This window comes from Somniosus microcephalus, chromosome 3 (genome assembly GCF_052327205.1).
Source record: "Somniosus microcephalus isolate GS21.2 chromosome 3, FLI_Smic_1.0, whole genome shotgun sequence".
Lineage (NCBI taxonomy): Eukaryota > Metazoa > Chordata > Chondrichthyes > Squaliformes > Somniosidae > Somniosus > Somniosus microcephalus.
The window spans coordinates 110044717-110060643 of NC_140989.1; the positions used below are offsets into that span (position 1 = coordinate 110044717).

The following is a 15927-nucleotide window of genomic DNA, read 5'->3' on the forward strand; positions in this document are numbered from 1 at the left end:
TAGACCACACTTGGAGTACTGTATACAGTTCTGGTCACCATATTATAAAAAGGATATAGAATCACTGGAGAGGGTGCAGAGAAGATTTACAAGGATGATAGCAGAAATGCATGGTTATACCTATCAGGAAAGGATGAACAGGCTGGGTCTCTTCTCTTGAAAGGAGAAGGCTGAGGGGTGACCTAATAGAGGTCTTTAAAATTATGAAAGGTTTTGATAGAATAGACACAGAGGGCTGGATTTTGTCAATGGAGACATGCTGGAGGCGGGACTTCTGGTTTCCGGGTTTCAGTCCCGCCCCCAGCGATGTCTGACCAACCCACGCTATTTTCCCTTGATTGGCCTGCGAGCTTACCGGCCAATTAAGGGAAAGCCGGTGGCAGATGATGTCAGCATAGGACACTTCATCTGTCAAAAAAATTTTGACAGATGAATTGTCTGCATTTGATGTCTTTGAGAAGCTGTCAAACACTGACAATCTCTGTTCTAAGGTGAGCCCTTGCACAAAGGCTCACCAAGACCTCTCTCCTCAGCAGAAAGCAGATGGCTACAGCATCTAAGAATGCAGCAGCCATTCTGTCATCTCTGCCGCTGAGATGAGGCACCTCCGGATCCTCAAAGGTCGAAGCCTGCAGAAAGAACCAAATGTAAGGAAACGTTTTCCAACACTTTACACTCACCTCTCATACTTACCTGTTCACACTTGCACCCATCACTCACCTCTACAGCGGATATTTCGACCCCTCTCACCCCCGTAGACCCACTGCTCGCCTCGCTGACCCTGGCGAGGTTCGCAGCCGTTGGGAAGCCCGCAATTCCAGGTGTAAAATGGGGAAAAGCCTCAAAACTGCCTGTTAACTACCTATTAACAGGCAGTTAATTGGCTCTAATCCCCTTCCCGCCTTGAGGAGACGATTCCCTGCGCGACTTGGGGAGCCGCCTCCCAGGAAGATGGCATGGAGGCAGGTTGGGAGCGGGGTCGGTACCCGCTCCCAGTTTCTGCCATTTTCCTGGCAGTCCCGCCTCCAAACCCGCCTCCTCAGGGCTGGTAAAATCCAGCTCTTGGAGACTGTTTCCAATTGTGGGGAAGAGCAAAACTAGAGGCCATCAATATAAGACAGTCACCAAGAAATCAAATAGGGAATTCAGAAGAAACTTCTTTACCCAGAGAGTGGTGAGAGTTTGGAACTTGTTACCACAGGGAGTGGTTGAAGCAAATACAGGAAACTTTCGTTTAACCGGAGGTTAAAAGTCCAGAAAGCTCTATCTACCGGCAAAATTCAGGAGCCGTTTTCTATAAGTTTTTTTACTTCTCGTTGCTTTTTTTTCCCCCAGTCAGGCTCTGCAAGGTCTGTAGCTAAGCAACAGCTTCAGCTAGAGACACTTGCAGCTGCAGCCGACTGTTTTGAAGCTGTTGCTAAGCAACAGGGTTTGTTGATTCACACGGAGCTGAAAAGCTCTGTATGTTTCAACATTAGAGCTGGTTTATACGGCAATTTTGATCTGACGGCACCAGCTCGGTCCTGTCAGTGCCGGATACCAGAAAGTTTCCTGTAGTATAGATGCATTTAAAGGGAGGTTAGATAAGCATATGAGGGAGAAGGGAACAGAGGGTTATGCTGATAGAGTTAGATGAGGAAAGACGGGAGGAGATTCGAGTGGAGCATAAACGCCAGCATGGACTGCTTGGGCCGAATGGCCTGTTTCTGTGCTGTATATCCTATGTAATCCTATGTCCTTCATTTTTGCACTATTAAATATTTAGAAAACCATTGCAACCAATCATAGCAAAGATTTTATGTCAGTATTTTTTTACTGAACCGTTTAACTGTTAACATTTAAGTTATTATTGAAGATGCTGCCACTGTAAAGGCAGGGTCCGGTTTCATTGCATGTCGAATAGTTTCCCGATTAATTTTGTGATTTAAAAAAATGAGTGAAGTTTTGAAAATACAAATTTTGTAATTTTTATTTTGGTTTATGTTTAAAGATGGCTGCTTCTCACCTTTTCATTTGGCAATGTTTGGGTGTACCTTTGGTTGAGGTTTCCAAAGATAAATGATACTCTTCATTTACATGCATGTTTAGTACTTTACTGTATACAATAAGCAGGGGCACGTAATAGTTAAATACTCATACTGATTTAAGAATGTTCTGGGACTGTTGCATTCGGTCTGCATCTACAGAATTTGTTTACACATATAACCTTAGGAAAGAACAGGGTCAAACCAATTGCAACCAGCATGCACTGTAAAAGTTCTAGCATCTACAACACTTTGCCTCTGTTACTGATCTGTTAACATTTCTATAAACATCACGTGGCGCATTCTGCCAACTGAAAATGTTGTGATAGCATCAGAGAATGAATTCCCCTTTAAGTAGCTCTAGTGTTTTTAGTGTTAGGATCTTAAGAACTGTCTGACCTGCACAATTGAATGGTCAATCAGCTGTCGAGAATCAGGCTGTGTCTGGTCTTGGCCAAGGTTGGTGGCGACAAAACTGAAACCTCGGAAAAGCTGGTGTGCATTGGCACTTGGAGGCACACCAGGTGAATCTGCAAAGAGAAAATCATGAGATCAAATGGGGCAGTTGGTACAGAACAAAAAGTAAGGTTCTTTTGGGTGAGGCCTTGTGATGTGCAGTTCAGCAGGAGACTAATAAAGATCAATATTACAGCCATGGAGTAAGCTTGCACGAGTTTCAGACTGATTATAAACATTTCAAATGCAAATTGACAACAGAGGGCTCAGACTTTTAAAAAGACATACTTTCATAATATCTTGTGACAAATACTAATCAGTTTATTACATACATTTCTGTTTCCAGGACCTTGCTTTCTGCTGGGATCCCAACATCATAATCCTCCAGATCCAGGACATCTTGATTCAAATATAGTCTAATTACTCTTTGCACACAATGTAATTTGGATTGAGAACAATTTGATTACTTATCACATTCCTCAAGGACAAAAGGGGATTAGTCTTCATGTTTTCAGTCATTGATGTAGTAAGAACCAAAGGATTGTGCAAACCATGGTATATTTTAGTAACCAAATGTTCACCGATAGTGAATTTGTGTGGTGACCTTTGTTTTGCTGCTGAAATAGTTTCTAACCACTGATGCACCACCTGTTCTTACAATTCATCTTGTATTCGAAAGCGATGTTGGATCTGCATGGTCATTTTGCTGAATCTGACATCCATTTGGGAAACCAAATACAATATAAATGCCAGCATCATAGCTTGTTAAATCATTTGATCTGATTACAGACCCTGCTATTTAATAATACCAGTCCCGACAGTCCCACCAGAAGCCACTAGAAAAAAAGAATTTGGTTACCAGCGAACACAGTAAGAAATGATTGAAATTACAAGGCTGTAGCGTGTCGAGAGGTTATGCTGCAAACCTACACAGTCAAGGCTCAAGCAGTTATTCAAATTCATTGAACCCTGAGATTTGTTACTGTCTTGAAGCAAACTCTGGAACGTTTTACTGTCGGCAATAAGTCTTCCTATTTCAAACCGGCAAAGAGTCACAGTCAGCAGGTTTCTGTGACTGACTCTTGACTATGCTGGTAGTGATTTTGTACAATGTGATGAGGCAGAGAGTGATATTGGGATTTACTTTAATGGTCAATATCACAGCTTCTATACAGCAGTCTCACAGTTTATGATGTTTAAACCCCTCAATGTTTTACTGCTTTATAACACATAAATTGTAGTGTATGTACCTTTAAGAGGAACTATGTTTTTTGAAGCCCCTGTGTACTGTAGTACCGGTAGTGACCACTCGGGTATATAAGCCTGTATAGCGTCTTGTATAGTTAGTTCACCTCCAGACTTTGTTCAGTAAACACTTGTTAAATCAACTCCTGCATTCCGTGTCTTCATTAACACACGGATTCAACAGTGGCGACGAGTTAGAAACGAACTTACCTGCAATTTGGCAGCACCTCAAGGAGATCGATTCCTCAGACGAAGGTCGAAGAAAAAAAAACCTGTGGTTTCACCAGCTAAACGGGCTGGTGGCAGGTAGTGCACTGATCCTTCCTGGGCGGCGGGCTGGGGCTCGATCGGGTGGCTCTGCAGCGGGGCCGGGCAGCGAGTCGGAAAGCAGAAGCAAACAGACACAGAGGGTGGAGCACTCAGGAGACGGCCGGCGCTGCAAAGCAGGTCGGCGTTCGGACCGAGCAGAGGGAGGGGAAAGTCCCAGAGGGTCCGACGGGAACGATTCTCCAAGTGACGGAGAAACTGTTTAAAATATATGTGTAAATAATTTTTTTTTTTTTTTTTTTTTAAATAGAAATACCGCGGAGAACAGCGTTGGCAGCAGCGGCAGTGGCGGGAAAGCGCGGGAGGCGCCATCTTGACTCGGTAGGGAAGAAGGAAAAGCGCGGGAGGCGCCATTTTTGATTTTCAGGATGCCTAAGACTGGCAATATTACTGCTTTCGATAGTGATATAGAGGATTGGACCACATATGTGGAAAGAGTCGAGGTATATTGCAAGGCGAATGAAGTAGCGGATGATAAAAAGGCTTCGGTACTTCTAAATCTGATGGGCGCAAGGACATACGGGCTGTTACGAAAATTGATCACTCCAGCCAAACCAATGGGCAAGAATTTTAAGGAGATTGTTGATACCCTACAGGAGCACTTAAACCCAACACCGCTGCTGATAGCGGAACGATTCAAATTCTTCAGGAGGAATCAGCACAAGAATGAAAGTAACGCTGATTACCTCACCGAATTACGAAAGCTGTCAAAGCACTGCTAATTTGGGGCAGGACTGGCAGATTCTCTACGAGACAAATTCGTCTGCGGTCTCCTAAGCGAAGGAACACAGAAAAGACTACTTTCTGAGAAAGATTTGACACTGGACAAGGTTTTCAGTGTGGCCGTATCATACGAAGCAGCAGCAAGAGGAGCTGCAGAGATACAGCAAAAGCCACAGGACTTCGGCACCCATGAAATGACACGGGGTTTCGAGAGATGTTATCGCTGCGGCAGATCCACCCATGACCAGAGGGACAGCTGGTTCAAGGACAAAGCATGCAGGCAATGCGGAAAGATGGGACACATTGCACGTGTATGCAGATCTGGAAAAAAATCCGCTGACAGTAAAAAGGTCAATAAGGAAAAGTGCAGGAAGGTACAAATGATGACGGACAGCAGCACCGAAGACCAGAAGAGCGATAGCAACTCCGGAAACAAGCGACAAAGCTGTCTCAAATTACATAATGTAATTGCCAAAGAAGATTACCAGACCATTTGGGTTACCCTCACAATAGCGGGGTCCCCAGTTAAAATGGAGCTAGATACAGGATCAGCTCTGACCGTCATAAGTCGACGGGATTACGAGCGGCTATTTCCGCATATACCTTTGAAAGACACATCCATTATCTTGAAGACATATACGGGGCAGAAAGTATACCCCAGAGGGAAAATAAGGGTGCCTGTTGTATACAACGGCAAGGAAATACAGAAGTTGTATTTATACGTTCTGCAAGATGGTGGTCCACCATTATTGGGACGTGAATGGATCAGAAAGATACGTTTAGACTGGCACTCCATTCAGGCACTGACGGTGACCAGTAAGAAAAAAAATGATGATGACGTCATACCTGGACGATTAAAAGAACTCTTGGCTAACGCCAAAGAAGTGTTTCAACAGGAACTAGGAACCCTGAAAGGCGCCACCGCCTCAATAAAAGTGGAAGATGCGGCAATTCCCCAGTTTTTTAAGGCAAGGCCGGTGCCATACACAATTCGTCCAGCAGTCGAGGCAGAGCTGGAGAATTTGGAAAAAGCAGGTGTGTTATCCAAGGTAGATTGGAGCGAGTGGGCAACACCCATCGTCCCGGTCATGAAGAAAACGTTGAATAATGATAAATCTGAAGAACAGAGAAAAATTCCCATCTGTGGGGACTTCAAGGTTACTGTAAACCCGGTTCTTCACATGGTACAGTATCCTCTTCCGAGGATAGAAGATATTTTCGCCTCACTATCCGGAGGGAAACGTTTCACCAAAATTGACTTGGCACAGGCATATCTACAGATGGAGGTTGAGGAGGCCTCTAAAAAGTATCTCACGATAAACACACACAAAGGCCTGTACCAGTACAATCGACTGGTTTTCGGAGTAGCATCAGCTCCAGCTATCTGGCAAAGAGCTATGGAGCAAGTCCTGCAAGGGATTCCGGGGACTCAATGCTACCTGGACGACATCCTTGTAACAGGAGAAAACGACAACGAGCACCTTGCCAATTTGGAGAAGGTGCTCATGAGGCTGAGAGAACGGGGCCTACGCGCAAATTGCCCCAAGTGCGAATTTTTCCAGAAGCAAATATCATATTGTGGCCATGTCATTAACGAAGAAGGGTTGCATAAGTCACCTGAAAAAATTGAAGCGGTCGTAAAAGCCCCAGCGCCTGAAAATGTCTCACAATTAAGGTCGTTCCTGGGATTAATAAATTACTATCATAAATTTTTACCGAACTTGTCAACGGTTCTGCACCCTCTTAACGCACTGCTACAAACGGGAGTAATTTGGAAATGGAGCGAAGACTGTAAACATGCCTTCCATAAATGCAAAGGCCTGATCACGTCCAAGGAAGTGTTGGCTCATTACAACCCATCACTGCCAATCAGACTGGCGTGCGATGCATCCCCTTATGGCGTGGGAGCGGTATTATCGCATAGATTCCCTGATGGCTCGGAGCGGCCGATAGCTTTTGCGTCACGCTCATTGAACTCAGCTGAGCATAACTATGCCCAGATCGACAGGGAGGCACTCAGCCTGGTGTAGGGGGTGAAGAAATTCAACCATTACCTACACGGACAAAAAATTACCTTGTTGACTGACCATCAACCCCTCGTCTCCATATTCAACCCTAAAAAGGGCGTTCCCATTATGACAGCGCAAAGGCTACAGAGGTGGTCCCTTTTCCTAGGGGCACACCAATATGACATAGAATACAAAGGAACAAAACAGCATGGGAATGCTGACGGGTTATCGCTCCTACCGTTGCCAACGGTAGAAGAGGCGCCTACAGTGGACCCAGTGGAGATGTTCCACTCGACCATAGTGGAATGTCTACCAGTGACAAATTCTACCATTGAAAAGGAAACGAGAAATGACCCGACTCGCTCACGAATCTACGATTTAACAGTGAAGGGATGGCCAGCACATGGCGAACCACTGTTGCCAGCATTCTCACAAAGAAGAGAACAGCTGTCAGTGTGCCGAGGAACCTTGATGTGTGGATCCAGAGTGGTGATTCCACCCAAACTCCAGGATAAAGTGCTAAAGGAGCTTCACGAGGGGCATCTGGGTGGAGTGAAAATGAAGAACTTAGCCAGAGTGTTTGTGTGGTGGCCAGGTATCGATGGAGACATCGAAGAAATGACCAAGAGCTGTCTAGGATGCCAGAAGGTCCAAAACGCCCCACCACAAGCCCCTCTACATCCATGGGAGTGGCCCTCATCTCCATGGCAAAGGGTACATATCGACTTTGCTGGTCCATTTATGGACTCAATGTTCTTAATCGCGGTGGATGCACACTCCAAGTGGCCGGAGGTAATAAAGATGTCCTCCACCACCACGGGAAAAACCATCACAGTATTAAGGACCATATTCGCCAGGAATGGGCTGCTTGAACAGATCTGTTCTGATAATGGACCGCAATTTGTATCCGAAGAATTCAGGAAGTTCTTAAAAAACAATGGGGTCAAGCACTACACGTCCGCCCCATACCATCCCGCCACCAATGGATTAGCTGAAAGGTTTGTCCAGACCTTCAAGAAGGCCATAAAGGCCATGGGTAATGAAGACATAAATCTACAACATAAGGTAGATAACTTCTTGTTTGCGTACAGGAATGCAACACATGTGGTTACAAACCAAACCCCCGCCATGATGTTTTTCAATAGAAGACTAAGGTGCCGGCTGGATTTGATCAAGCCAAACATCAGAAGGGACGTAGAGAACCGGCAATTTCAAAGCATGAATGAAAGGCCAACTGGAACCTTCCAGATTGGTCAACAAGTTTTGGCCCGGGACTACCGTACCGAGAAATGGCAGCCTGGGACTATTTGCACACGACTAGGACCGTTGATGTATACCGTGGACATTGGAGAAAGCATAATAAGGCGCCATGCTGACCAGATCATAGAGTCATCCAAAAAGGGACAACCTACACCACAACTCTATACGCCTAGTGATGAAGCAGAGATACCCATAGTATCTACCTCTGATCCGGTGATACTGGAACCAGATGAACCCGACACTGGCATTCAAGCCGAATCGACCTTGCCAAAAGAACCTACTACACCACCGAAACCTACTACATCACCGAGGTGTTATCCGGACCGAGTCAGGAAGCCTCCAGAGAGACTGAATTTGTAATTGATTAACTTCAGCAAATGTGTAGATTATTGTTCTTGTAAAAATGTTATTTAATGATTACTTAAAATGTTATGTACTATTTATCTAAAAGGGGAGGAATTGTAGTGTATGTACCTTTAAGAGGAACTATGTTTTTTTGAAGCCCCTGTGTACTGTAGTACCGGTAGTGACCACTCGGGTATATAAGCCTGTATAGCGTCTTGTATAGTTAGTTCACCTCCAGACTTTGTTCAGTAAACACTTGTTAAACCAACTCCTGCATTCCGTGTCTCCATTAACACACGGATTCAACATAAAATACTATGTACTGTCTGCTATTTGACATAAAGCTTGGGAGAAAAAAATCAGGGATGGGTGACTCTCACATGCCTCCTCACAGGTGACTGAAAGCCCAATTAACAAGGGCGTGAGACCATGAAGATCAGATTTAGAAAATGGGGAACAAATGACAGTATAAACTACCCACAAACAATAAAAATCTCTTCATGTGGATAAGCAATGAAGAGTCTGACACAGATGCTCAAACTACAAAAACCTTTTTGTTCAAGTCTGTCACAACTATTTATAATATTTTTTTCTGTTTTAACTTTCATCAAGGTGAGCACAATTAGTGCTGGGAATTAGAACTCTTTTCTATTGCAGCAAGTACACTGTTACGTATTTCAGAATGCTATAAAGGTGTCCAGATATTTGCCTGAAAGACCTTTTGTCTATGTTCTCTTGACTTCGTAGACTATGTTTAATAACTGCTGACACCCACATGCTGATAATTAACAAAATCTTCCAACCACTAAAAACCTGAAGGCTTGTGTTTTCTTTTCCTAATAGCACTTTTAAGCACCATGAACACTAACTTTAACGTGCAATATTCTGAATTTTCCTGTGTACTCACTTGTAACCATTCTAACTGCCATTACCACATTTCAAAAATAGATTATTTTTGTGTTCAGTTTTTATTTTAATGAGAAAACTACTAAAAGCTGTTCTTGTTACGCGTCATAACCTAAATTATCTGATGTAGTCCTTAAACTTAAACACTTAGTGCATCATTTTAAAAAGTAAAATCACACCTTGGTCTGTCCCCCTACTCCTCCGGCACTTTCTCCTCCTTTGAGCATCTCACCTTATTCCATCCCTCTCACCTCTCATTTAAAATCCTCATTCTCTACCACCCATCCAAGTACCATAACATTTTTATTACCGAGATAGCTTCACTGCTTTCCTCCCTTAGCCTCTGCACTGAGCGACTTCTCATCCTTGGTGATATGAACCTCCATCTCTATTCATCATGCTCTCTCTCCTCTGAGTTCACTACCCTCCTATCCTCCCTTAATCTCTCCCTCCATGTAAACTCCCCAACCCATATTCACGGCCACCCCCTCGACCTTCTCTCATGGCCTTGCTACTCCCATCATGTCAATCGCAGATAAGGCCATCTCTGACCACTTCATCGTATCACTCTCCATCCACATCCCCATTCCACTCCCACCCCAAACCCTACTTCCTTCTGTGCCCACCCCTGGAAAAAACTCATTCCCAACTCTCTTACTCACTTATGAAATCCCAACTGGCCGTCCATTCACCACAACATTTCTGCAGCTACTGATCTGCTCAACTATACCCTCACCAGCACCTTTGTTGCCCTAGTCCCTATTAAAACAATTACCCTCTCTCACTCTGGCCGCTCCCCCTGGTACAGCCCTCTTCTTCGCTCCCTTAAGACCAAGGGACGCAGACTTGAACGGATATGGCGGACAACTGGGTTAGCCATTCACCGCCAGATCTGGCTGGACCATATAAAGCATTATCGGGTCTTATCGTCTGTCAAAATTGCTCACTATTCCAGAATCATTCTGGAATGCAAAGATAAACTCCAGCTTCTATTCTCCACTGCTAACTGTCTTTCTGAAACCCCTCTCCCCTGTCTCCTCCACCCTCACCTTCGACAACAAGTGTAAGGAGCTCATGGACTTCTTTGTTGCTAAGATTGAGACCATCCGTTCATCTGCCTCTGCCACTTCCCTTCCTTCCCCTAGCCCACCAGGCCAAACTTCTTCTAACGTTCCCCCCTGCCCTAGCCCTGAACTCACATCTTTCTCCAGTTTCCCTCCCATCTCCCCTCATGACCTCTCCGCGCTCATCTTGTCCATGAGACCCACTTTCTGCTCCCTCGAAGCTATTCCCACCAAATTGCTGACCGCCCAACTTCCTTTTCTGGCACCTGACATGAATCTTGTCATTCATGTGGAAATGACTTACGAAATGTTACTGGGCGGCCTGCTGGTGGCGCTGTCCAGGGAGGGTATAAATACTCGGGCATGGGCCCAGCTTGCTCAGGACATTCTTTAACAGGAACTAGTGAAGGACACAACTAGATCTCCATGTTGAAAACAGTTGATTAAAGCCTTGTTTAATACTCAGACCAAGTGCCCAGTAGTTTTCTTACGTCAATTTAATCAACTGCAACCCGCTCCATGCTCTGAGTGATTTGGGAACAGACAGCTACGATTCAAACTGTAGAAGAGAACTCAGACGTAGTAATCAATCCATCATGGAGAAACTACTCAGACCCGTCTCGACCTGGATCCGAATTCACCTACAGCTGCTAAGGTATGGAAACACTGGTATTGCACCTTCAGCAACTTCCTCAAGGAATGTGGTGAGAATGTTCCTAATAAGTTATGAATGCTTGCCAATTATATATCCCCTCATGTGTTTGACTTTATCGAAGCCTGTGTAGACTATGACTCCACTATCCAAACACTACAGCAACTATATGGTAAGGCCCCAAATGAAATTTTTGCTTGGCACCTACTGGCCACAACTCGACAACAACCCAGGGTATCACTTGCCAAATTCCTTCAAGAGCTTCGCAGGCTCAGCAAAGATTGTAACCTCAAAGCTGTCTCAGCTGAGCAGTACCAGGAGGAATTAATTTGTGACTCTTTTATTAATGGAATTGCTTCTTCTCTCATACGCCAGTGTCTGTTGGAGAATAAAACCCTTGGGTTACAAGCTGCCTATAACCAGGCATATTCTCTGGACTTAGCTCAAAAAAATTCAGATACCTATTTTTTACCATATGCACGAACTGCTGCTACCACTTTTAGTGACTCCCCCGGTAAGCCTCAGGCAGAAGCCCTCGCTGATGACGACCCTACCCCAGCGGCATCTTGGCAATCTAAAAAGAAGTGTTTCTCCTGTGGAGGTGCATTGTATTATAGGAAATTTTGTCCTGCTCGTAATGCAACCTGCAATCATTGCAGTAAGAAAGGTCACTTTTCTAAAGTATGCCAGTCAAGAGCCTCTACTAGTGTTGCAGCTGCTATCTATAAAACTGCTCCTCCCCCAAGAGCCACTGCTAGTGTTATAGCTGCTATCTATAAAACTGCTCCTCCCCCAAGAGCCACTACTAGTGTTACAGCTGGTTTTCCCCAAAGCCTGACCCATGCAGCCACAAGGGTTTCGGTAAATGGACACATTTTGAGTGCATTAATCGACTCATGTAGCTCTGACAGCTTCATCAGTGAGTGGGCTGTCAGTAAGTTAAAACTTCGTATTCACCCCTCGGACAGGGAAATTGTAATGACTCTGATGGCACTGACCACCAACTCTTCCGGCTTTTGTCTTGTTGACCTTATTCTCAATGGCTGCACTTATTTTTCCACCCAGCTCGGGGTGCTCAAAAACCTATGCAGTGATGTGCTCCTGGGACAGGATTTCCAGAAACAACACAAAAGACTCACTTTTGAGTTTGGAGGGCCAAAGCCGGAGCTTTCTATTTCCAAAGTACTGTTTTGTGCACTTTCAGCGGCTTCGCTCGACGAGCCCTCCTTGTTTGCCAATCTTTCCCCCCCGATGTAAGCCCATAGTCACTAAGTAACGATGTTTCAGCCAAGATGATCTATCCTTTATCGAGGCAGAAATCTCTCGCCTTCTAGCTGAGGGTATCATTGAGCCATGTTCATCTTCCTGGCGGGCTCAAGTCACCATTGTTAAAAATCCTCTGAAGCAACACAAGAAACGTGTTTACATCGATTACTCACAAACTATTAACCAGTATACCAACCTGGATGCCTACCCACTACCATGCATCGATGACATGGTCAATAACCTTGCCAACTAAAGGGTATTTTCAACTTTTGACTTAAAGAGCACATACCATCAAGTACCGTGAAAGGACTCTGACAAAAAGTATACGGCCTTTGAAGCCAATATTCAGCTTTACCAGTTTTGTCGCCTTCCATTTGGGGTCACCAATGGGGTGGCCATCTTTCAAAGGGCAATGGATAGCCTAGTCAAACAGGAGAACTTAACGGACACTTTTCCATATCTGGATAATATCACCATTGCTGGTCATGACCAGAAGGAGCATGATGCCAACCTCCAGAAATTTCTTGATGTTCTCAACTTAACCTTAAATGAGTCCAAATCTGTGAAATCAGTACCATCAGTCAACATCCTTGGCTACTGGGTGGGCAATGGTGTCATCAAACCGGATCCGGAGCGACTTCGTCCGCTTCAGGAGCTCCCTCCTCCTACGAATCTCGGCTCTCTTCGTCGGGCCCTCAGCATGTTCGCCTATTATGCAAAGTGGATACCCCACTTTTCCGACAAGATCCAGCCCCTGCTTCACGCGAAGTCATTTCCATTGGACGCGATGGCTATTTCAGCTTTCGACCTCCTCAAGCAACAACTGGAAAAAGCTACACTTCATTCCATCAATGAAAATCTCCCTTTCGTGGTCGAGTGCGATGCATCAGAGGTGGCGATCTCGGCTACCTTGAATCAAGGCGGTCGACCCGTTGCATCAAAGCTCCGTTGGCCACCTTCACAGTTCCGGAGCGACGGTTTGACCATGTCAATGTGGACCTGGTGGGTCCACTCCCACCCTCGCATGGTTTTTCACACATCCTGACCATGGTTGACCGCACCACCAGATGGCCAGAGGTGGTTCCCCTATCATCCACTACTTCGGCGGACGTGGCCAGGGCATTCATTTCCACCTGGGTCGCCCGTTTCGGAGTGCCCCCTGATATTTCGTCAGACAGGGGACCACAGTTTTCCTCTGAACTCTGGAATGCAGTGGCCCAAGGACTCGGTGTCAAATTACACCGCACCACAGCCTACCACCCACAGGCGAATGGTCTCTGTGAACGTTTCCACCAGTCACTGAAAGCCGCCCTGAGGGCCAGCCTCCAGGACGCTGGATGGGCAGACAAGCTACCGTGGGTCCTGTTGGGCCTTTGCACGGCCCCCAAAGAAGACCTTCACTCTTCATCCGCGGAGCTGGTGTACGGTCAACCGCTGCGAGTCCCAGGGGATTTCCTACCAGAATCGACGAAGCCTTGGTCCGCGTCTGACCAGCTTACTAGTCACCAAGAGGCGGCCAACGGAGCTTCACAAGGCAGAATACGTCTTTATTCGCCACGATGCTCACAGGGATCCACTCAAGGCCACATATACTGGTCCCCCCCGCGTGTTGGAGGCAGGGGACAAAACCTTCACGGTAGATGTCGGTGGTAAACCAGACCACATTTCAGTCGATCGATTAAAGCCGGCACATCTGGACCTCAACCGCCCCATCGAGACAGCACAACCGCCGAGACGAGGTCGGCCACCCATCGCCGTTACGGCAGACCAAGTGCAACCGCCCGCCAGACCGCCAGCCGCCCAGCAGCCTCCACCTCAGGAGTACAGGAGTCGTTCCGACAGGCTCATCAGACCCCCTCACCATTTGACTTTGTCCGTTAAAGCGAATTCTGGGGGGGCGCATGTGGCGGAGCCACTGAATGACTCTGGGCAACTGTACATAATTCCCTTTAACGATGTTCTAACACCAGCCTAAGCCTGTACCATTGTGTTAGACATTACTTTGTTTTGTATATAGTGTTTGTATGCACGGGGCGTGGCCCCTTTAAGAGCGCGGGAAAACGCGGGCAAACGTGATGACGTCACGTCGCAAACCACGTGACTGCCCAGGCAGTCCTCGTGGAATCTCCATCTTGTTAAGACCTGTTTTCGTGGCTCTCCTGTATCGATCTCATCAAACTGTTTGAACTCGTTTAGTCTTACATTAAAGACCTGTTTGATTGATCTCCTGAGTCGACCTCAGTTATTAGTTAGGAATTCGTCAATTCCTACAGGTCTTTTATTGAACCAAATACTTTGAACACTACCCACTGTTCATCTGTATTTTTAAAAGTTAACAGTTCTGCCCAGTCTACTGCGATCAATTTTTGCCTCATCCCTCCAAAGTTAGCCTTAACTAAATTCAAAAACCTTGGTTCATGACTCATCCTTCTCCCTCTCAAATCTAATACTGAATTCTATCATATTAAGGTCATTGTTAGCTAGGTGTTCCCTTACCGTTAGATTATTGACTAATTCAGGCTCATCACTAAATCTAATATGCCCTGTTTTCTTGTTGGTTCAAGAACATATTATTCCAGAAAACCGTCTCAAAAAACACTCAAGAAATTTGCTGCCTTTGGGACTTCAGCTGTTCTACTTCTCCCAGTCTATGTGAAAGTTATAACCATTGTTTCTGAAACAAGCTTCTCTGATCTCCACGCTTATGCATCCTGCTACTTTATCACTGCGATCAGGAGGTCTGTAGAGAAATCCCACCAAAGTCTTACATCTTTTTCTATTCCTCAATTCTACCCAGAATGTTTCGACTGCCTGCTCAGTGTGTCAGCCGTGGCTCAGTGGGTAGCACACTCAGCTCTGAGTGAGAAAATTATAGGTTCAAGTCCCACTCCAGAGACTTGAGCACACAAAATCTAGGCTGATACTCCAGTGTATGTAGAGTAGGCAGATTGTGATGTCAGTTACCAAGCAACACTGATTTGAAACCAGTGCTGCCACTTTCATCCTCAACACTGGAACTCGCACCTTGTGTTAATCTCACAAAGCTGAACATGTGTTCAGCAGCTGCAAGAGCCCCTTGGCAGTGATATTTAAAGGGATCATCACCTAGTTACAGGTTAGTTGCTGATCACTTTCTACTGGCTCTGTGTAAGTTTGTGGAACTGTTTGGAGCATTCCAGAGTTGTTTAAAGTTGGTGAGGTGACAGGGAGTGATGCTGCAAGTGGAGAAGCCTTGGTTCTGACTTCAAGGGTTCTGGTCAGATCACATGCTCCGTGTCATGGTTACTCTAGTTGTCATCCCCCTTGGCCTGCAGGGAGATGGAGCAGAGGCAGCAAAGAAGAGGACAAGCTGCTCATAGAGGGAGGAGGAGGAGAAGAGGGGGAAGAAGGGCTCTCAGCAGGAGGCCTTATCCACCTAGGGTCTTCCAAGAGCAATTCTCTTACCTCAGCCTGAGCCAGGAGCAGTGTGTGAGGCGTACTGCGCTTTATGGAGGAAATAAAAAGAAAGACTTGCATTTATATAGCGCCTGCTCTTCTTCAATATAATGCATTGGATCATTTACATCCACCTGAGGAAGCAGAGAGAGCCTCGGTTTAACATCTCATCCGAAAGATGGCACCTCCAACAGATGCAGCACTTCCTCAGTACT

The 15927-nt window shown here is 45.7% G+C and overlaps 1 protein-coding gene across 4 annotated transcripts in view; it reads right to left on the reverse strand.

Annotated features, from left to right (window-relative positions):
* LOC147121259 (ribosomal protein S6 kinase alpha-2) overlaps positions 1–15927 on the reverse strand; it is an 823768-nt gene that overhangs the window by 88231 nt on the left and 719610 nt on the right. For all 4 annotated transcript variants that reach the window (XM_085981473.1, XM_085981472.1, XM_085981470.1 and 1 more), the window contains one exon: positions 2424–2554. In XM_085981473.1, coding sequence (XP_085837599.1) covers positions 2424–2554 — 131 coding nt within the window. The remainder of the gene's footprint in view (positions 1–2423; positions 2555–15927) is intronic.